General features: G+C 37.6%; 2 protein-coding genes and 1 long non-coding RNA gene across 4 annotated transcripts; 2 read left to right on the plus strand and 1 right to left on the minus strand.

The window, feature by feature from the left end:
- The first annotated feature begins 612 nt into the window (after window positions 1-612).
- On the plus strand, window positions 613-11,970 carry LOC110858665 (multidrug resistance-associated protein 1). Its single transcript, XM_035858883.1, has 27 exons — window positions 613-1,912; window positions 1,977-2,273; window positions 2,345-2,479; window positions 2,770-2,910; window positions 2,973-3,187; window positions 3,510-3,698; window positions 3,756-3,970; window positions 4,240-4,787; window positions 4,859-4,885; window positions 4,972-5,056; window positions 5,170-5,372; window positions 5,473-5,649; window positions 5,725-6,009; window positions 6,069-6,296; window positions 6,489-6,690; window positions 6,758-6,886; window positions 8,528-8,748; window positions 8,839-8,928; window positions 9,001-9,213; window positions 9,588-9,747; window positions 9,819-9,871; window positions 10,132-10,281; window positions 10,500-10,658; window positions 10,737-10,903; window positions 11,121-11,189; window positions 11,262-11,387; window positions 11,448-11,970. Exons 1-27 carry the CDS (start codon window positions 1,877-1,879, stop codon window positions 11,584-11,586), a joined length of 4,659 nt encoding a protein of 1,552 aa, XP_035714776.1. The 5' UTR covers window positions 613-1,876; the 3' UTR covers window positions 11,587-11,970.
- On the minus strand, window positions 11,714-13,302 carry LOC118438492. The gene is made up of 2 exons (XR_004836837.1): window positions 13,114-13,302; window positions 11,714-13,025 (listed from the first exon to the last, which is right to left on the minus strand). It is a non-coding gene; the product is annotated as an uncharacterized LOC118438492 (long non-coding RNA).
- A 393-nt stretch (window positions 13,303-13,695) lies between these two features.
- On the plus strand, window positions 13,696-20,666 carry LOC110858834 (multiple epidermal growth factor-like domains protein 10). 2 transcript variants are annotated; one of them, XM_022107721.2, is made up of 2 exons: window positions 13,696-14,411; window positions 17,558-20,666. In XM_022107721.2, the coding sequence occupies exon 2, from the start codon at window positions 18,180-18,182 to the stop codon at window positions 20,142-20,144; it is 1,965 nt and encodes a 654-aa protein (XP_021963413.1). In that variant the 5' UTR covers window positions 13,696-14,411; window positions 17,558-18,179; the 3' UTR covers window positions 20,145-20,666. The 2 variants fall into 2 exon arrangements, with proteins under 2 accessions (XP_021963413.1, XP_035714756.1); XM_035858863.1 differs by lacking the exon at window positions 13,696-14,411 and adding an exon at window positions 14,867-15,201.
- Window positions 20,667-20,762: the final 96 nt, after the last annotated feature.

The following is a 20,762-nucleotide window of genomic DNA, read 5'->3' on the forward strand; positions in this document are numbered from 1 at the left end:
ATCCATCCATCACCGCAAGCAATATTATGTGGGAATGTGAGACTCCAGACTCGGCTGTGAGACTCCTACAGCTTGCAAAACACACCAAAGATTCTCATCTTTTACCTGCCCATATTAAGTACTTTTGCTACACACACATGCAGTAGGCCGTCATTAAATCGCATGCAATTCTAACCACGGGATATTCCTCTCCAACCAAACTGCTCTCTGCTCTATAGATAATTGCACCTTTTAGTTTCTTTTTTTAAACCCCCTCCCTCAGATTAGGGAGGACCTGCGCAAACAATTTGCATAATATTTACCTGATTGATATGCTTTGTAGCCCATCAAATTCTTTATGCACGGACCTCCACTTTTACACACATATGGACCCTGTCGACTCATCCTCCTCTTCCAGTCACGAACGGATGGCCTTGCAGCTTATATTATAGTGCATGCAGACTCTATTTGGCAGCAGGAGATCGTAAAAAACATGAAGGTTATTATTTCATATCCAAACTATGCTGGACATTAAGAAAACGTTGAGCTGTTTTGCTGCTGCTAAATAAATATCTGTAGATATCGACCCGTCATTCGTAGCTTAGACAATAATACACGAAATTTTGCATACATATATGTGCAACAAGCGCCGGCCGTCTTTTTTGCACAACACATTAACCAAATTACCCGTCGTCATTTAACGTTTCTGCCTAATCTGCCACATAACCCGACGGCCGACCACCGGTGCATATCACAAGCCAAGCCAAGCCCCCAGTTTCCAGTATCTCTCGCAACGTCGTCCACATATGTACATAAATCTCCACGTGACGAGACTGCATACAAATTTACATATGTACAAAGTGTGTACTGAATTGTGTGTGTATTTATGTATCTGTCTTTTATTTACTTCTGGATTGGATAACACCTTATCACGAGAGTGAACCTTTTCCCACGACGAAACAGTACGCACTACGCAGCTACATAACTACCTTATCATTGTTTTTACAGTATTTAGTTTACCACGTGCAAACATAAATAGTTCAATTTTCACATGACTCTTCTTGAATACGAGGCAGTCACGACTTTTCTTAAAGAGATTTAAAATATTAAGTCACCACACGTGATGACAAAATTTTATAATAATTGTATTTTGACTCCAACTTCTCAGTATTAAAAGAACTCGGAGTTATTTAATAATAATTAAAATAACTATTTAATTGACAGCCAGTCTCAATTCGGTAATTAATTTCATCATACTTTAACAGGAATTCATTCACGTCAAATTAACGAGCTATTGAATTTTGTGTATGAAAACTATAATAAAAGTTTAATATCTTATCTACTTATGTATTGTGCTCGTTTTTGTTTCAGCCCACAAAAGGCCTTATCTGTCAGATCGATTTGCATAAAAAAGTTAATTATCAAGTTGAATAAACCATTCACAGACAGTTTTTAGTTGTGGGCTGGAATTTCATGGCGAGTTCACCTTTGTTTTAACGAGACGGCAAAAGATATCAAACTCCGCGTGACCCATTGTACACACTTATCAATTCGACTGGATAACCACAATTTTACGTAACTAATTCTTAATTACTCATATAAATTAGTGGTAGCCAGCCATCATATTCTACCCGGATTTATTTCTCTCTGAGCTCTTGCTCCCAAGTGAAACGTGATAAAATAAAACAGAAAACCCGGGTATTATTATTTGGTCCAGACTTTTCAAACCAAAACAAATCACCTGCTGAGCGTTACACATGCTGGAATTGCTCAGTTTTTAAATAATTCTCAGCAAATAATTTCAGAACGTGAAAAGTGAAGTGAAGTCGATTCGATATGACCCAATTTAGTTAGTTAATTAGTCCACCCACACCGGAAGTAATTGATTGACCTTATCATGGATTTACAAGGATTTTGCGGGTCCACATTCTGGGTAAGAAATTAAAAATCTCGTCATGTTCTGTTCATTGTTCTTAAAATTGTATTGTCCTTTTCAGGACACTGACCTCGCCTGGCACACCGAGACGCCCGACTTGACCCCGTGCTTTCGAAAAACTGTGCTGACCTGGTTTCCGGCCTTGTTTCTCTGGCTCTGCGCCGTGTTCGACCTCCGCGCCTCGTCGAATAATCCAAACGCCGCCTCCCCAATTCCATGGAATCCGTTGAACGTGGCGAAAATGGGGTTCGCCGTCCTCCTCGCGGGCGTAGATTTGACCTTTCTTCTCCTCGCGAGAGGGGCTGAGCCCTCTTTTAATGCTGATATTTATGGGCCGGCGATCAAAATTGCGACATATGTAGGTCAAGTCAAAGGAAAGGTGTTTCAATTTCTGAACGGATTTTTTATAGGATGTTTTTTTTTCGGTAGATCTTGTTCCTCGCGTTGCTCTTATACTCGAAGGGACGCGGCGTCCAGTCGTCCGGGGTCCAATCCGTGTGGTCACTTTTACTCGTCTTGGCGCAAGGAGTGCATTTCAGATCGGTGCTCTTAGCGGTGGGAGAGGTAATTTTTTGTAGGGACAGGGGTCAAATTTAGGGAATAATTATCAATTTTTTAATCAAAATTTTGAATTTTTGGGCGATAATTTCCAATTTGAAGGCAAAATTTCAGATCAAAAGTTAATATTTATTTCTGATTTTTACTGCGTAATTTTCCTATTTTAAAGGATAATTACTCATTCTTAAAGAGTTTCTCAGTTTGAAGTACAAATTTTTCACTTTAGGACCAATATTCCTCATTTTATGGCAAAATTTTATATATTTTAATGCAAAATTGCTACTCTTTTTTTCCAGGAACCTGATCAAGCTCCATCCTCCTCTGCGGTGGCGACATATATTTTAGAAATTGTGTACTTTCCTGTCGTCGCGGGGTTATTTTTACTGCATATTTTTCCCGATGCGCGACCCTCTTATGGACATCTTAACTTAAAAGGGGTACGAAAATTTCTCTAATTTTTACAAATTTCCGGTTTTTACACCTAATTTTTTTGATACAGAAACCATGTCCAGAAATGACATCGTCCTACTTTTCGCAACTCCTCTTCCATTGGTTTACTCCTCTGGCGTGGAAAGGGTTTCGAAAGCCGTTGGAATATGTGGACCTCTGGGATTTGAATGTCATCGACCGGTCGAAATATATCGTCAACCGGTTCGACACCTACTATCCGCACAACCTCAATAAAGCCTTCCTCAAACCGGAACAGGTCGCAAAGTGAGAAAAATATTATGATTTTTACGATTTAGTACAATATATCGATTCGATTTTGACTTTCACTCTTTTTACCTATTTTTTCAAAATTGTTTTAACAAAGTGTACATTTTTCCAAATTCTCAAATTGACAGACCTTTCTAAACTAGAGAAAATAAGTTTCTTCCAATTATAGAAACGATTCCAAAATAGTGTCACATTTCATGAAAAATTATGCAAAATTGCTGCTAATTTTTAAAAATAATCTCCTAAATCTTTCCCATATTTCGGTATAATTTCCCAAAGTTGTCGTAAAATTTTTACATTTCCACGCTTCCTTTTTCAGCGGGACGAAAAGCCACCCCGGCGAGACGGACATGCAAGTCAAGTTCGTCGATGGAACGTCCCCCTCCACAAAAAAGGAGGTCACCGTTCTGTATGCGCTCCTCAAGGCGTTCGGACTTCCCTATCTGCTCGGCGTTTTTATCAAATTCATCCCAGATTTGCTTGTTTTTGTGTCACCACAAATTTTGAAGTGAGTTAATGTTTATAAATTTATTAATTACAATTTTGACCCGTGTTTTTCCTCCAGTTTGTTAATTTCCTACGTGGAATCTGACCCGACAAAGGAGCCGACATGGAAAGGCGTCTTTTACGCATGTATCCTTTTCGGGAGCGCTTTTCTCGCCACGGTCGTCACTGCTCAAGCGACGCATCGTTTCTACATGGCGGGAATGAGGGGGAGGACCGCGCTCGTGTCGGCCATCTACAGGAAGGCGCTACTCTTGTCGAATTCGGCAAAACGGGGTAAATATTTCTGCGTTTTTATTCGCTAGGAATTTTAAATCTTTTAAAATCCTAAAAAAATATATAGATCGAAATAAGATTTTGATATTTCCGTTTTTTGAAAATTTTCCTCCCCCAATTTAAATTTCTTATTAGAAATTCCGGTAAGCAGTGTTCGCCCAAATAACCACGAATTTTAAATCACTACGCTATGCACACCTTCCAATTTAATATCCCCCAAAATTTCAAATCTTCCTGGCTCTTCTTTAAACTATTTTTCCCCTCGACAGAGTCCACCGTGGGCGAAATCGTCAACCTCATGTCTGTCGATGTCCAGCGGTGCACAGAATTCGCCCAATTCGCCTACTTCCTCTGGAGCGGTCCGTTCATCATCGGGCTTTCGGTCTACTTCCTGTGGGGAATTTTAGGCCCCGCCTCGCTCGCCGGGCTCTTTGTCATGGTCCTCATGCTTCCGGTGAACGCCATAATTGCGGGGAAAATTAGAAAATTACAAGTCACCCAAATGAAGAAAAAAGACGAGCGGGTCAAACTCATGAATGAAATGTTGTCTGGGATCAAAGTCCTCAAATTGTACGCGTGGGAACCCTGTTTTGAAAAACAGATTACGGAAATTCGCCACGTGGAGCTGGACGTGTTGAAAAAGACGGCGTTTCTCAACGCGTATTCCAACGTGTTGTGGACCTGTTCCCCGTTTCTCGTTGCGATCAGCACGTTCGGAACGTATGTGTTACTTAGTGAAGAAAATGTATTGGATGCGCATAAAATCTTCGTGTCGTTGTCACTTTTTAACGCGATGAGTGTTCCGTTGACGTTTTTGGTGAGTAGGAATTATTATTTTAGGAGCGCTGAACGGAAAAATTTAATTTTTTGTATTTGTTTATTTTCTAGCCCTTGATCATCGTTAATTTTGTTCAGGTGAGTTTTTTTTAAGAAATTTTGGTTATGTTTTGAAAAATGTATAAATGGATTTTTTGTGTGAATTAAAAAAATGTAAACTGTAGGCCGTCGTCGCGATCAAGAGGATAGATCGTTACATGAATTCGGAGGAGATTGACGTCACCGCAGTCAGTCATGAGGAAGATGAAGGTCAATATTTATCTATTAAGGCTCGATTAATTTAAAATTTTAATTGATTATCGAATTAATTTTCAATTTTAATCCCAATTACTTTATTACCAATTATTTAATTTCATTTTTAGCCGATCCAATCGTAATTGAGAAGGGGACATTTGCCTGGGAAGACGAATCCACCGTTAGTACGCCAGCACTGCGCGATATCACGATGCGCGTCCAGGATGGCGCAATGGTCGCTGTGGTGGGCGTCGTCGGTTCTGGAAAATCCACCCTGCTTTCCGCTCTTTTGGGAGAATTGACCAAAATTAGTGGAAAAGTTAATACGCGGGTAATAATTTGAGCCTAACTTGTGCCATAATTAAGCTATAATGTTGGCGCAACTTACAAGCACAAAGTGCCAAATTTACAATATTTTCTGTTTTTATCAGGGAACCATCGCCTACGTCGCGCAGCAAGCCTGGATCCAAAACGCGACCCTGCGAGATAACATCCTATTCGGAAAACCCTTCGATCCCGTCCGCTACGACAAAGTTATCGACGCCTGCGCACTGCGACCTGACTTGGAAATATTACCGGCCGGAGATAAAACCGAAATCGGAGAAAAGGTAAAGATTTCCTCGATGTTTTTTTAGTTATCCACAATTCGGAAATATTCCACTAATTCTTCCCTCAATTTTTAGGGAATTAATTTGAGCGGTGGACAGAAACAGCGCGTCGCACTCGCGCGAGCGGCGTATTCGAATGCAGACCTATACCTTTTCGATGATCCGCTCTCAGCTGTCGATGCGCACGTGGGAAAGCACATTTTCGAGAAATTGCTCGGACCGAAAGGAATTTTGAGGAGGAAAACACGTGTCCTCGTGACCCACGGGGTCGTCTATTTGCCCGCCATGAATAACATTTTTGTTCTCAAGGATGGTCAGATAAGTGAGAGTGGAACTTATCAAGAACTAGTGGATAAAAAGGTGAGGAATCTGTTCGTACTTGGGGAAAATTAAATTAAAATCAATAATTTTGAAAATAGGGCGCGTTTGCCGACTTTTTGAGCGTCCACATGACTTCAGAGGACGCCACAGAATTTGACGGGTCCGGATTGATCGCATCTCTCGAGTCGGCGGTGGGTGATAAGGCCTTATCCGTTATTCGGGAAAGGAAGCGACGACCAAGTGAAAGCGGTCAGAGCGACAGTGAATTTCTCACCAGTACGGAATCCAGCATAAGGAGACGGATTGGGTCAAGCGTTATCGATTTGGTGAGCAAATTTTCGACTAAATTTTAAACTTGTTGTGAAAAAGTGGAGTTTTCAATTTTTGCTAAAAATCAATGGTTCGAAATTTTGAGAATACACAAAAATTTTTTATTTACTCTTTTGGGCTAAGTTAAATATTTTGATTTAATTATTTAAAATTGGTTATCAATGTATTAATTTATTTTTCCCCGCCAGGCGAAAGAACGCGACGTGGATAACAAGCGCCGTCTCAGTCACGCTTCGATAACGGGCTCCATTGCGGCCGGAATGGATAAGTTGATTGAATCAGAGAAGTCAGAAACTGAGGGGGTCAAGGCATCCGTTTACCTCGATTATTTTCGAGCGGCCGGATGGGGAATTACAATTTCCACATTTTTCCTCTACCTTACTTTTCAAGGTTTCAAAATTTCAGAATTATTCTAAAAATCGTTCCTAGTTTTTTATTTATTTATTTAATTTTTAAGGATTTGCGGTGGGAGCTAATCTCTGGTTGTCGGAATGGTCTGCACAAAATGCGACACAAAATGGGACTCAAGACGCTGCCACGAGAGATTATTATTTAGGCGTTTACGGCGGTCTGGGCGTCATGCAAGGTGTGTACTCGCAAAAAATCATAGCAAAATTAAAGAACGTCCGGGAATGAATGGGAATGGTCTGAAAATGTGGTCATAAAATCACAATGAGTTATCGGAATTTTAAACTTTTTGCATATGTATAATACCAAATACGTACCTACATAATTTAATTAATAGCTAAGGCCGCCACACCCCCGTTGGCGACTAGTTCGATTTTCTTGCGAAGATTTTTCATTAAATTTTTTCCCGAAGTTTTTGCCACTTCCGAGGTGATTTTCTTCCATCGTCCTTTGAATTTTCGAAAGGTGTCAGGCACATCTTGAAGCCGGGAGTATACTGACTTAGAACGTGCCCAGAATTTTTCGATTGGGCGGAGTTGGGGTACATTAGGTGGGTTGATATCTTTTGGTACGAAATCAATATTTTTCTTTCTGAGGTACTCGGTCACTTTCTTTGCATAGTGACAAGTGGCGAGGTCAGGCCAAAACAAAACTTTATCATTTTTGTGAAACCTATTAATAAATGCTTCCAATCCAGCCTTGACGCAATTTTTCAGATAAATATCTTGATTGATATTCCCTTCGAGAACTACCGGGTCTGATACATGTCCGTGACTGGAGATGCATTGCCAAATGCAATATTTCTTTGGAAATTTGTCTTTTTTTTGTACTTTTTCTTCATAAGCCACTTCAGAGGGATCCGAGCTATGAAAAAAATGACGCCCTGGAAGATTTGAAGGGTCAACCGGAACATACGTTTCGTCATCCAGGATCACTACTTTTCCACGCATTTTCTTCAACAATTTTTGACAGCAATCCTTGATCCGACTTTCTTGTACGGGCTTGTAATTTGGTGCAGGTTTTTTGGTCCTTGCTTTGATTCCTAATTTATGGACCTTAATTTCCCCCAGGTAGCTTTTGGAAATTTTGACTTTCCTGGCAGCTACAGCTACTGACGTTGATGGCTTGGTTTTGAAAATTTTTTCAATTCTATTTTTCACTCGAGTGGTCGCTAGCTTCGCCGGACGACCAGCTGGCTTCTTGAATTGCACATTTTCGGAATCCTTGAACTTTTTTATGTAGGAATACACATTTGAACTTGGAATTCCTTCCTGCTTAAAAAAGTTCCAGGTCACCTTGGAGTCTCGGTTGGCTGTCGTGTTGTAGAACTCCATCACTCGTTTTGCTAACAGCTCCCTTTCAAACAAGCTTCTTCTACCCTTATCCATTTTTGAAATTTAAGAGTGATATACCAAATTGACCCTAATGAAGTGGGCTTTCAGAAATTTAAATTATTATAGTTCGCGGGTTTATTGATTTGTCAATATACTCGCTAGAGCGCGCATTCCCATTCATTCCCGGACGTTCTTTATTTCAGCAAACTTGAGCAAACGTCTTCAGTTTTTTCATTCGTCTTTTGCTACAAGTTGTACCATTTTTGAATTGTTTCCGATACAAATTTTGTAAATTTGAAAAAAGTACGGCAACTTTAGTATAGCTTCAAACTTGCAAAAATTGAGGATGGCATATAGTCCACGATTTGCAAAATTTGTCACATTTCGTAAAAGATTTTCCTGTGTGATTTTTGTGAGCAAATTTACTCACAATCAACTTTTTATTTTGCAAACAATTTGCTAAATTAGTTATTTTTCTCTTCCAGCCATCGCAATTCTGACTGGAACAGTGGTCATGGCGCTCGGAACGGTCAAATCCGCGGCGGGGTTGCATCTCAAAATGTTAAAGAGGATATTACAAGCGCCCATGCATTTCTTCGACACGACGCCGATTGGCCGCATTGTGAACCGCTTTGCGAAAGACGTCGACATTTTGGACTCAATTTTACCACTGTTTTTGAGATATTTGATGAACGGGATTTTCAACGTGAGAAAAAATTCAAAAATTTAGTCAGAATTTCCAAATTTTTGAAATTAATGTTCTAAATTTTTCTAATTTTGCAAATTTCCTTTTCAGGTATTCGCAACATTGGTCGTTATTTCATACAGCACGCCAATTTTTGCGGCTGTCGTGGTGCCAATAACGTTAATTTACTACTTTATTCAGGTACTTATATTGACAAAATTTGAACTTCCCTCTTCCGCGCTTATTAACTTTTTTTTATTAAAAATTCTGCAGAAATTCTACGTGGCGTCGTCCCGTCAATTGAAACGTCTCGAGTCTGTCACCCGCTCTCCGATTTATTCACATTTCGGTGAAACTATTTCGGGCGCTTCGACCATCCGCGCGTATCGACAACAAGAGCGCTTCGTGCTCGATTCTGAAGCTAAAGTGGATCACAATCAGATTTCGTTCTATTGTAGCGTCGTAGCGAATCGATGGCTCGCAGTGGTAAATAAATGCTTAATCTCAAAACCTATTTGGAATTTTTGATTATTTTGCAAATTTTTCCAAAATTTAGATTGTTTCCTAAATTTAGATTTTTTGATGTTCGATTAGTAGAAAAGTCTTAATTTTTCAAAATTTCATAGTAAAATGACATTCTTTTTAAGTCAAACACTTCTAAGCTTTAAATTTCGAAATCGTTTCCGAGTCAATTTTTCCCTAATTTGATAAAACTTCAACTTTAAAATTCGTTCCTACTTTGTAAACTGTGCTAATTTGGTATTCATAATTTGAATAAAATTTGCACAAATTTCCTAACCAGAAATTCACCCTACAAACTTGAAAAATTCTAAACTTACAAATTTCCACGCTTTTTCCAGCGACTTGAAACCATCGGGAATACGGTGGTCCTTTTCGCCGCGTTGTTTGCTGTTTTGGGCAGGGAAACGATATCGCCTGGACTTGTCGGCTTATCCGTATCCTACGCCCTGCAAATTACGGGCGGATTACTCATGCTCGTCCGATTCACGAGCGATGTCGGTGCGTTGCGTCAACTTTTTTGTAATGTTGTATTTTGTAATAATCAGTAATTGATTTCCTATTTTTTCCAGAAACGAATATTGTCGCTGTTGAAAGAATGGCAGAGTACTCGGAAGCTCCCCAAGTAAGTATTCGGGTATTGGCTCATGCTAAATTTTTAAACTGTGGAAATTTGTGTTTTAACAAACTTAGCTTTTCTGTTTTTCTCTTCAAATTTTGAATTTTTATGGTCAATTTTGATTTAAATTTAAATTGAACTCGTAAGCAGGCGTAAACATTTTGTAGAATAATGTTTAGAAATTTACACAATTTAAAAATTTCTTTTTTACGTAAATAACAAATTAATAGGAACTAATTAGCAATTTAATTTCCCCTAAAAATTAGGAAGCCCCGTGGGAAATTCCGTCCAAAAAACCGTCGCCATCCTGGCCCGACAAGGGAGCCATGATCTTTAACGCGTACAAAACTAGATATCGCCCCGGACTAGATCTCGTTTTAAGGAATGTTAGCTTTTCTATTCAACCCGGAGAAAAGGTTAGATTTGTTACAAGTCTATATTTAAAAAAATGAATCATCGAAACATTAGAAAAAATTTACCGACATATTTGCGAAATATATATTTTTCAAAACTCAATTTGTTTGAGATTTACACGTGCTTTGAGACACGTGGGTCATGAAATGAAGCCACAAAATATTCCTGCATGAAGATTATCAATTTCTACCTAATATAATATTTCTACTTTTTGATTCAGGTTGGAATTGTTGGTCGAACCGGGGCCGGCAAATCGTCCCTTACTTTGGCCCTTTTCAGAATTATTGAACCCGCCGGGGGATCAATTTCCATTGACGGTGAAGACATTGGACGCCTCGGCTTGCACGATGTCCGCGGTAGGATCACCATCATTCCACAGGTACGGGCAAAATTCAATCTGATTTTTTTCAAACGTTGCAAAAATTCGAATAATATTCATTTATCCTTTAATTTCCAGGACCCGGTTCTATTTTCGGGCACTCTTCGCATGAATTTGGACCCCTTCGAGTCATATTCTGACCAAGTTATTTGGCAAACTTTGGAGTTGGCTCATCTCAAGGATTTCGTCACCTCATTACCGGCCGGGTTAACGCATGAAATCGCGGAAGGGGGTGAAAATTTGAGGTATTTATGTAGATGCAAGGCAAAAAGTTGACTTTTTAGACAAAATTATGCAAAATTGGGTTTCACATATTTTGAATTGAAATTGCCGTTTTTGACAGTCTTGCAAACCTATTTTGCCTACTTTTTTTCATCAAAAATGGAATTTATTTCTCAAAACGTTTTTCATTTTTTACCAGGTGAATACTTAATTTTGATATTCTTTATTCCCTTTTTACAGCGTCGGTCAGAGACAGCTCGTATGTTTGGCTCGCGCTCTGCTGCGTAAAACTAAAATTCTTTGTTTAGAGTAAGTTAAAAAAAATTTGATTATTATTTTTTAGAATTTTATTAATTTGTTTCCTTTAATTCTAAAAACTAGCGAGGCCACCGCCGCGATTGACCTCGACACAGACGACCTCATCCAAGCCACGATACGCAAAGAGTTCAAGGACGCCACCGTTATCACGATTGCTCACAGACTCAACACAATTATGGATTCGACACGGTAATTGTTAAAATAATTCGCATAATACCCGGGTATTTATTACAGTATTATTTTCTCCAGCGTTATGGTGCTCGACAAGGGAGAAGTCGTCGAGTTTGACACCGTTCCGAATCTCTTGGCTCAACCGGACTCTATTTTCACTGGAATGGCGAGAGATGCCGGATTAACCAAGCAAAATGGAAATGGAAACGGCCATTAAGTGTTAAAAAAGTCCACTTTCGGGATCAGTTTCTCCGTAAAAATCGTGGTCTCCCAGAAACCATGACTTTTTGTGGCGTCAAGTATTCTACAAGTGTTCCAAATTGTGACAAATTTCCTACTTTTTCGATGCCCAAGATTTTCAAAATATGAAAAATTTCCTCTTTTTTTCTACATGAATTATTGACCTAGATAAATACTTATCATGTGATATCTTTGTATCCTCGTCCTGTTGATTCGTGATTATTAATTAAGTTTTGTTTTCTGCAGAAGTATACAAATTTCTAATTATGTTAATTAATGTGTATATATTTTCGTAAATCTCTTGGTACATGTATCGATTCCTAAAAAAATAACGGGATGAATAAACAATTGAAACATTTCATACTTTCCGGAAATTTTACTTTCTCCGGAATCGTTTTTCAGTTTATTGCAAGTTTTGCATTGCATTAACGCCAAATTTGTTCAACCTAAATATCTATTTGCTAAATAGTTTCATCCAGATTCATCTAGCCCTGGTTTTATTTTTAATACTAAATTTTTAAAAAATTCGTTCAAATTTCATTATTTTAAGGTACATTTTCAACTATACTAATTTTTCTCAAACATCAAAATCCCCCAAGTTTGGCAAGAATCAACGTCAAAGTGGTCACATTTCTAGTAAATTTATCTCATTTTTTTGGAGAATAGTTGATATTTTTGTTTTACTGAATTAATTAATCTTACTGTTTTACGCATTAAAAATTTAAATTTAAAAATTTAAGTTATCTTCCCAGAGAATTTGCTATTTGCTTTTCCTAAAACAAATCACAAATTTTTTTTTGTTGGCGTTTTAATCCGACAATTTAGTCAACTTTTAAAATTTAAAATATATTTGTACTCTCCTTAGCAAAAAATATTTGAATAAAAATTACTTTCAAAAATGTATATTTCCACAAGTTCCCAACTTTGAAAAAACATAATAATAAAAAAAGATTCGGCTTGTCCTCTCAAAAAATCTGGTAGTAATTTCCCCTAAAGAAAATCACAATTTTTTTTGTTGGCGTTTCAATCTAACAATTTAGTCAACTTTTAAAATTTGAAATACATTTATTTTAACAAAAAAAAATACTCTCTCAAAAATTTAAATTTCCACAACTTCCCAACTTTTTAAAACATAATTTCAATTCTTTCAGCTTCACTTATCTTGAATGAAACGCAGTATGGAAAAATTAACACTTTTTTTTTTACTTATTCATAAATTCCATGTCCATTTCGCAACTTTTACAAATTTCTTGTGCACACGTGCTAAACGACAAAGTGAGGCCGACCAAGGAGTAATGCTATGCATAAAGGATGCCACCGATTTTCATAGAATTTTTACCCATGCAATAATTAACATTTAGGTACCTGTATCGATGCCACCCAGGGTGCACGTTCCCTTAAAATAAATAAATCCGGCTGCACAAAAACATAATGAAATTACCATTTGCTTTTATCTACAAACACGAATCTACAAAGATTTACACCTTCACAAGAATACAAATACCTTGGCTCTCTGTACATCGGAATATAACAAATTACGAAATGCCACCAGAAATTAAATGCATATCCAAAACCAAACAAATCTATCTGAAAAATCGACACGCATACGTCGGCATGGACGATGGACGTAAAAAAATGGCGAAAATTACGATTCAAGAATCGTACGAAATCGTAAAAAAATCTAAAAAAAATAGTTCTTACAAAATACTGAAAAATTGTTTAGAAAATAAAACATCATCAAAAATCGTACAAAATCGTAAAAAATCATAAAACAAGACATACAAATTGCGAAAAGCGTAAAGCATGAAAATTTGCTTCAAAATTTTTCAAAAACAAATAATAATAAAAAATATGAAATTTAGTTACGGAAATTTAAAAAGAAAACGAGAAATATACGCAACATAAAAAATAAAAATCTGCATAGAAAAAACTTGACCCAGAAAATTGCCGATGGACGACAACTGTGCCGATCTATGTTGCCAGACGAGCCAAACTAATCTCTTAATCTCCCCTCATAAATGTAACCTGGTCATGGAGAAAGACACACAAAAGCGACGAGATTAGATACATATTTCGCTGTATCATCATCAGTAAGCTCCAACATTTTATCCGTGTCACTCATACAGAATAAATTGCTCGAGTTTCATTCACTTATCAGACAACAAAACAAAACAAGTTTCCAATTAATTCCACATTTTCGTCGAATTGCTTCAAAATTTTCGGAACTCATGTGTCAAAAATTTCTTAAAAAGGGACAAATTTACAAAATTACTTGCTACCAGAAATCGTGCCAATTTCAATATAAAAAAGTTTTTCTGAATTTTTTATCAATATTTTGCATGGTTTATAATTTGCAAAGTTTACATATGTAGATTTTTTTACCAACTTAAACAAGCGTGATAGGTGACATGAATTTGCAAACAATTTACATATCACATTTGGAAAATTATTTTTTTGCGAAAATACAAAACGTTTTACCACAGAAATAAATAAATTTGCTCGAAATACTCGTCTTAAAGCCTGAATTTACTCTCGGTTTGCTTACAAAGTTTACCAAGTTTGACGTGAATTCGCCCATTGTGCAGTGTGGTAATACATAGGTTATTACCGCGTGGTGATAAATAACTAACCACAATTTCTTCAAGTGTTTAATAATTAATTTACGAATTTAGTGTGCTAAACAACGCCGACTTAACTTCCAGGAAAAAATGGCCCAGACGAATTAATCCTTCTCAGGGGCAGTTTAGCTTTTATTATTTTGTGGGTCATAAAAAAGCACGGATTTCTCATCAAGATCAAAAGGTGAGGCTTAGCACACATTCTCGCACACTTTTGGGTCCAGATAACACCTCACCGACCGATTTATTGCCCTGGCTCATCACTCTCTTCTCAGTAATCTCGCTCTATTTACTCAACACCTTACTCATCACGATACAGTAAACATGACATCACTTAATAATTAGGCAAATAAATTTATCCTTTATTATCAGAGGGCGGATATGTAACTTATTTGCGAAAAATTTACGAAAAACGCCAAAATATTCACGAAATGGATATGTAAATATGTAGATAAAAAATATAAAACTAAGAATTTTCGCAAAATTTGCATTTCTGAAGCTCTGGATTTTTCGAGGACTAATTTCTTTGAACGAAAAAATGCGTCTCATATCGTCAAAATATTTATTAAATGTCTATATTTTATATTTTACTTTGATAACTGGAAATTTTCTGTTGGTAATAGCTTTTGCAATAGGTACAGATATGAAAAGTTATTTAGTAAGTTGTTACCGGTTTGGTAATAATTTTTACCAGAAAAATTGACTGATTTTTTGACAGATTCTCAATAATTTTTATACCGGATTGTAAATGAAAATTTGTCAATACTTTTTACCAACTGGTTTCCAAATGATAATCCCACCCATTTTTAAGAGTGTTTCCCAGCTCTCACTTATCAGTTTACGTGCATTTCCGCTATAATAAGTCGATACTCACACCAATCTGGTTTCAGTTAAGGAGAGACGTGACTTCTGAATTTGTGTCCATTTCATTCTTCGTTTCGAGAGTTACAATGGAAATCTAAATATAAATTTAGGTAATAATTTTTCAGAAAAAAAATTAACGGCGTCGAATCGATTATAATTTTGGTCATAAATAATAAATTTATTTCTATTCTGCTCCAATTTATTTTTACTCAAAGTAAAGTTTCACCAATTTTAGCAAGTTGTGAAATCCCTTTATAAGATCTTTATGTCCGTCCGTGTTTCGGTCTGTCTGGCTGTTGGTCCGATAAAACTCGTTAATGTAACGACATAGAGACTTGAAATTTGAAATCTAACTTATTCACAGCAAGGGTCAGCAGACCTAATTAGAAAACGGGCGATGTAGGTCACAAGGTCACAGCGCCAGGTCATAGGCCTTGATTTCTTTAAATTAAAACGACATCATGTGAGGACTCAAATCGATAATATTTTCAAGGAGATGTCCAACTAAGGAAGTTATTTCAACCTCCTCATTTTTGTGAGGAGGTCAAAGGTCACACATATCTAAAAACACGTTTAGCATACACTGAGCACATCCATTTTGACCTGCGACACCCCATTGACCGTGTAGATGAGGTCAAATGTCACAAATGATCAAGGCACTTTTGGTAACGGGGAATACTTCACAATATAATAGTCATATTTTATGTAAATTAAAATATGTAAATTGCACATATGTGTAATTTACCTCCCTTTGTTACACTCGTTTTTTTAACAGTTTATCTCTTGAATAAATAATAACGCTTGACATTTAGCTGCATATATAAACTTTGTCTTGCTGGACACCACTTTACACAAGTGAAGACGAGACGATGCATGCAATGTGAAGTAGTTGTGAACAAGTTTATGTATATGCTTTTTTGCAATATGTACATGTGTGGGCGTCTGGTCTGATATTATCCGTGTCCATCCTTCTCTAAAAAAACTAGCAATTTCTTAAGTACAATTATCCAAAAATAGTATGCAAATTCCAATCAGATTAATAGTTAGTTTGTCTACTTTGTAATCTTGTAAGTAAGTTTATATGAAATCAATTTACAAACTTTCACCATGAGATATTCAACGCACAGTTTGTGTGCTCTATAATATTTCCATAAATTTGCAAAATTGGGAAGAAAAATCAGGTAACAAAATTTATGTTAAACGTCTCTTTATTTTGCCAAAGTTTGCAAAATTTATAAAGTTGATTCTATTACATTCGCGTGAACTTACAGAAATTAAAAATATGTAACAAACAATTCGTTACGGGTCTTGATAAGTACGATTTCCATCAATATTACCAAGTTAATAACTTTCTAAAAGCAATATTGGCTAATAAAAATTTTAATATGGTCATGCAGATTTCTAAAGTTTTTATAAAATCTCACAAATTTTGCAACTCTAATTCAAGTAATACTTTGAATTCATTCGTTGCCACAAAATTTGCAAAACGATTTTACAAAAAAATTTAGTATGCATATGTATGAGCGAATTTCTGCAATTTTACAAAAGTTTGTACCTTATCATGTCTAAAGTGTTTAACTTTTTTCAAGGATACAATTTCTCTAAAATTTTGTAATCTTGCATAGACCGTGAATTATCTTGATAAGAAATTAAATTGGAGTTTTAAGCCGTGTGTAAAATAGTTTTTTTTATTGTTTTACCAGATAAAATATTCTGTCTGGGTTAACAAATTGGATAAAAAAAACTTGCGTCCAATAAATCAATTCAGTCGGATACCGACAAACAAACGATTTCGTCACAATTAGTTACGATCCATTTGATTTCAAAATTTGAAATCCAAAATTGGTCACAAACTGTGCTAAATTGTGCCAAACTGTACAGAAAAAAATTTGAACAAATTGATAGAAAAACACAAAACCTCATTGACATGAAACTTATGACAAAAGTGGTAGTGAAACCGGACAAGATTGGTCACATGAAGTTAACCTTTTTCCATAAAATATTTTACCAAACGACCGAAACCACAAAATCGAACAATTTTTATAACTAATAATTTCCCAAAAATTTCTAAAGGTGCTAATTTAGGGCATCCAAAAACCTGTTAAAAATTTTTGTTATAAAGAATCGATGACCGGACTTGGATTTTTTACAATGAAAATTGTTTTGTAACTACCATGTATTTACCATTTCTTGCTTGTCATATACGAATTAACTGTTCATTATTTTTCTTCAAAAATAATACCTAAATTTTCTCACACTTTTTAAATTTTACCAGACTATATTTACAAAATGTGGTGGTATTTCCTGTAAAATCCAAAAACCCGGAAATATTGAAAACCGTTTTTACGAAAGCCTTCTAGTTTTGCATGCCCTAAAACGGTGCAATAAAACCATAATAAATACGTAAATGCGCAAAAACTTGATCTCATGCATACGTCTTGTTTACTTTGATCTCTTCCTAACCAGGTGTTCCTCAGACGGATGCAGACATGCAAATCCAACTGGTGTAAACAACCCTGAAAACGAGAGGAAAAAGAACAAAGCAAAAAACATGTAAACACTCGTCACAAACCAGATTGCACAAAATTCCCAGAAGAAAAAATCCTCTCTCGTTTCATCAAGGTGAAAGTGCTCCAGTGAAAGTACAGAGTTCTTCGAGATTGCATAAACCTTACAATTTTACCCGTTTATCTTCCGTAGAAAAACCTTTGTAAAAAAATACATGACAATTTTTTTCATATTTCGTATTTCGTAAATCTTGCAATTTATACATACCCAATTGGCTAGATGAGATCTCAAACTTTACAATTTTCCACTAATCCTTTCCCTTCTATCTTATTTTGAAATTTTTTATAAAAAAAAATTCCCAAAAGTATTTATCGTCGTGAAATTTATCCACTTTTCAAAATTTCGTCCCCATTATAACCACTTTTCTCCACATAGCCGCATAATTAATTAAACTTTATCTTTCTCTGTTAGACGTCCGAATCTCATTTAAAATTTTTAAACTAACAATATTCCCAAAAATATCCATCGACGTTAAACACCTCAAAATTATTCAAATTTTCAAAAATTTCAAAAAATCACCATGACAACCAACTTTCTCCTCCTTCTCGCCCTCTTATTTCCCTCCATCCTTTCCCTTTCCTCCCAGCACCACTGCGAAACTGAAGCCGACTGTGCCGGCAACTTTATCACGTGTCTCGACAATCGCTGCGTCTGCGACGAGGATGAAGAACGTCGCCTCGAATCAATCGGATTTTCCGCGTCTGCGCCCTCGTCGTCATCTTCATGTCGCGGCGTCGCCCTGGTCGGCGACCACTGCGACAACGTGACCCACATCTGCACCGCGAACGCCACGTGCTCCCCCACCACGCGCGAGTGCACGTGCAACCCTGGCTTCGAAACTTACATCCACGCGAAAGAATGTAAACGAGTGTATGGTTCGAAATGCGATGCGAAATGGGAGCTATGTAACCCGGAAAAGTTTCTGACATGTGACACACCGGAAGTGGGCGAGAAGGGAAAATGTGCCTGCAGTCATGCCGACCTTGCCTGGGATTCCGTGCAGGACGCATGCGTACCCCCGATTGGCGGACAGTGCGATTTAAAGGTTTGGATGGGAATAAAACTTGGTTGTGGGGCGGGAGCGGAATGCATTTATAATATTGGTGACGGACATTTCGGGATGTGCGAGTGCCTACCCGGGTATTATTCGGAGGTAGCAGGAGAGGAAGAAGATGCACATCAATGTTATCCTATTTTCGGGCGGGTATGCAAAGAAGACGAAATTTGCGGGGGTGGCGACTATACCTGCCACGTGGAATCGGGCACGTGTCAATGCAAGGAAGGCCACGTTTATCAAAATGAAAGTACCACTTCCGGTTGTCGAATCGCGGTAGGTCAACCGTGTCAAGGTAACAATAATTCATGCGTCTCTAACGCTGCCTGCACTTCCGGATCCTCCACGTGCGAATGCCTCCCCGACTACGTCCCAACTTCCGGTGGGACTTGCCTACTCGGTTTTGGGGGGAGAAATTGCTCCCTAAAGAATCCTTGTCATACCGAATCCGGTCTGATTTGTGCTCCTTTCTCCACCACGTGCTCCTGCCGGGACGGATTTATTTACGATCTCGACACTGGAACTTGTCTAGGCACGCATGGAACCGACTGTGTCGTGCCTTTCACTTCCGTCGACATTCCTTCCGCGCTCACGTTACCATGCGTTCCCCACGCGACGTGCCACGTGCTCCACCACGTGTGCCTGTGTGAACACAAATTCGCCATTTCGCGGGATTCTGGCCTCTGCCACCACACAGTCGGGACACCCTGTCAAACCGGAAGTGGGGATGAATGCTTACCCGACCTCGGGATGACGTGTACAGAAAATTCGACTTGTTCCTGTTACCCGGGAGCGGGCACTATTTATGATGAATCACAGGGCGCCTGCCTTCTAAAAGTTGGGCAACCCTGTAACCTCTCGGCGGGCAAGAAGTGCATAAAACGGGCCTTTTGCGGGACCCGGGATCTCTGCCAGTGTTACCATGGTTACGCGGAAACCCCGCTGGGCGACTGTTTAGCATCCCATGGACTTTTTTGCAATACCGGAAGTGAGGAAGATGATTACGATGATGAAGAAATTTACATATCCTGCAATAATTATGCAGGGTTGGAATGCATTGACAAAAAATGTGCTTGCCCACGTGGTTCGTTTTGGGAGGAAAATGCTCAAAAGTGTGACAATTCTTCGAGGCCGGATTTTATCCGTTCGGATGCCACGATTTCGTCGCATTTGATGAGTCATGACCTTGACGACCTGGACCTGAACGCTGGTGACGACGACCTTGTCACGACCCCAGCCTCGTATTCACATCCTTTTCAAAATCAGGTGTATTTCGCGGGTGGTGTGATTATTATTCTGGTCATCATTTTATTACTGGCAAGTCTACTGATTTGGTATCTTGTGAGGAAGTGCAGGAACAAATCGGATCAACAAAAAGATCAGAAAGCTATGCAAAAGTTGAAGACGTTTAATGAAGAGAAATTTGCATAGAAAAAAAATCTTAAACATTTAGGGGGCATGGGTTAATTATAAAAATTTGTGAGATTTTGTTGCGAATTTAATTCGCAAATTTATTTGTTTTTAAAATTTATTTAGACACTTGAGGTGATAAGTTTTTTGTTACAAATTTTTTTATTTCGTAATCGTTTACAAAAATATAATCTCATAAAATTCTTGATTTCATGATAACTCACGGAATCTCAAAAATTCAAAAAAAACATGAACACACTTGCAAAAAAACAAGAGGGAAAAATCATGGAATACCAATCCAAAAAATTCTGCACAACTTTACCGCAAGAAATCATGCACTACACATGCAAATAAATTCCATGCAAAAATTACTACCATATGCAAAACCTCTGCCCGTTCAACAACCCTTTATTACAAGAAATGAATGGATCTCAAAACGTTCGCGATTCCATTCTTACCGTTTTTTGTGTACCATTAATTACTATATTTCCCATAACGTGCCGCATGCTAAAAACACAATTCAGAATTGCTTGTGCCAATAAAGCAACGATTTTTACCAACGTTCTCCCCACTTCACTATACGTACAAAATCGTCCAACGCCACCACCACCATCACGATCAAGCGGATCCTACCAGTTT

The sequence above is a fragment of the Folsomia candida genome, unplaced genomic scaffold (assembly GCF_002217175.1).
Source record: "Folsomia candida strain VU population unplaced genomic scaffold, ASM221717v1 Fcan01_Sc022, whole genome shotgun sequence".
In the NCBI taxonomy this organism is placed as follows: domain Eukaryota; kingdom Metazoa; phylum Arthropoda; class Collembola; order Entomobryomorpha; family Isotomidae; genus Folsomia; species Folsomia candida.

Bases quoted from the DNA above. Each gene is read 5' to 3' on its own strand.
- LOC110858665 (XM_035858883.1), top strand. From the start codon at position 1,877: ATGGATTTACAAGGATTTTGCGGGTCCACATTCTGG. The intron at 4,886-4,971 runs GTGAGTTTTTTT...TGTAAACTGTAG, and splicing joins TCATCGTTAATTTTGTTCAG to GCCGTCGTCGCGATCAAGAG. The intron at 8,929-9,000 runs GTACTTATATTG...AAAATTCTGCAG, and splicing joins TAATTTACTACTTTATTCAG to AAATTCTACGTGGCGTCGTC.
- LOC110858834 (XM_022107721.2), top strand. From the start codon at position 18,180: ATGACAACCAACTTTCTCCTCCTTCTCGCCCTCTTATTTCCCTCCATC.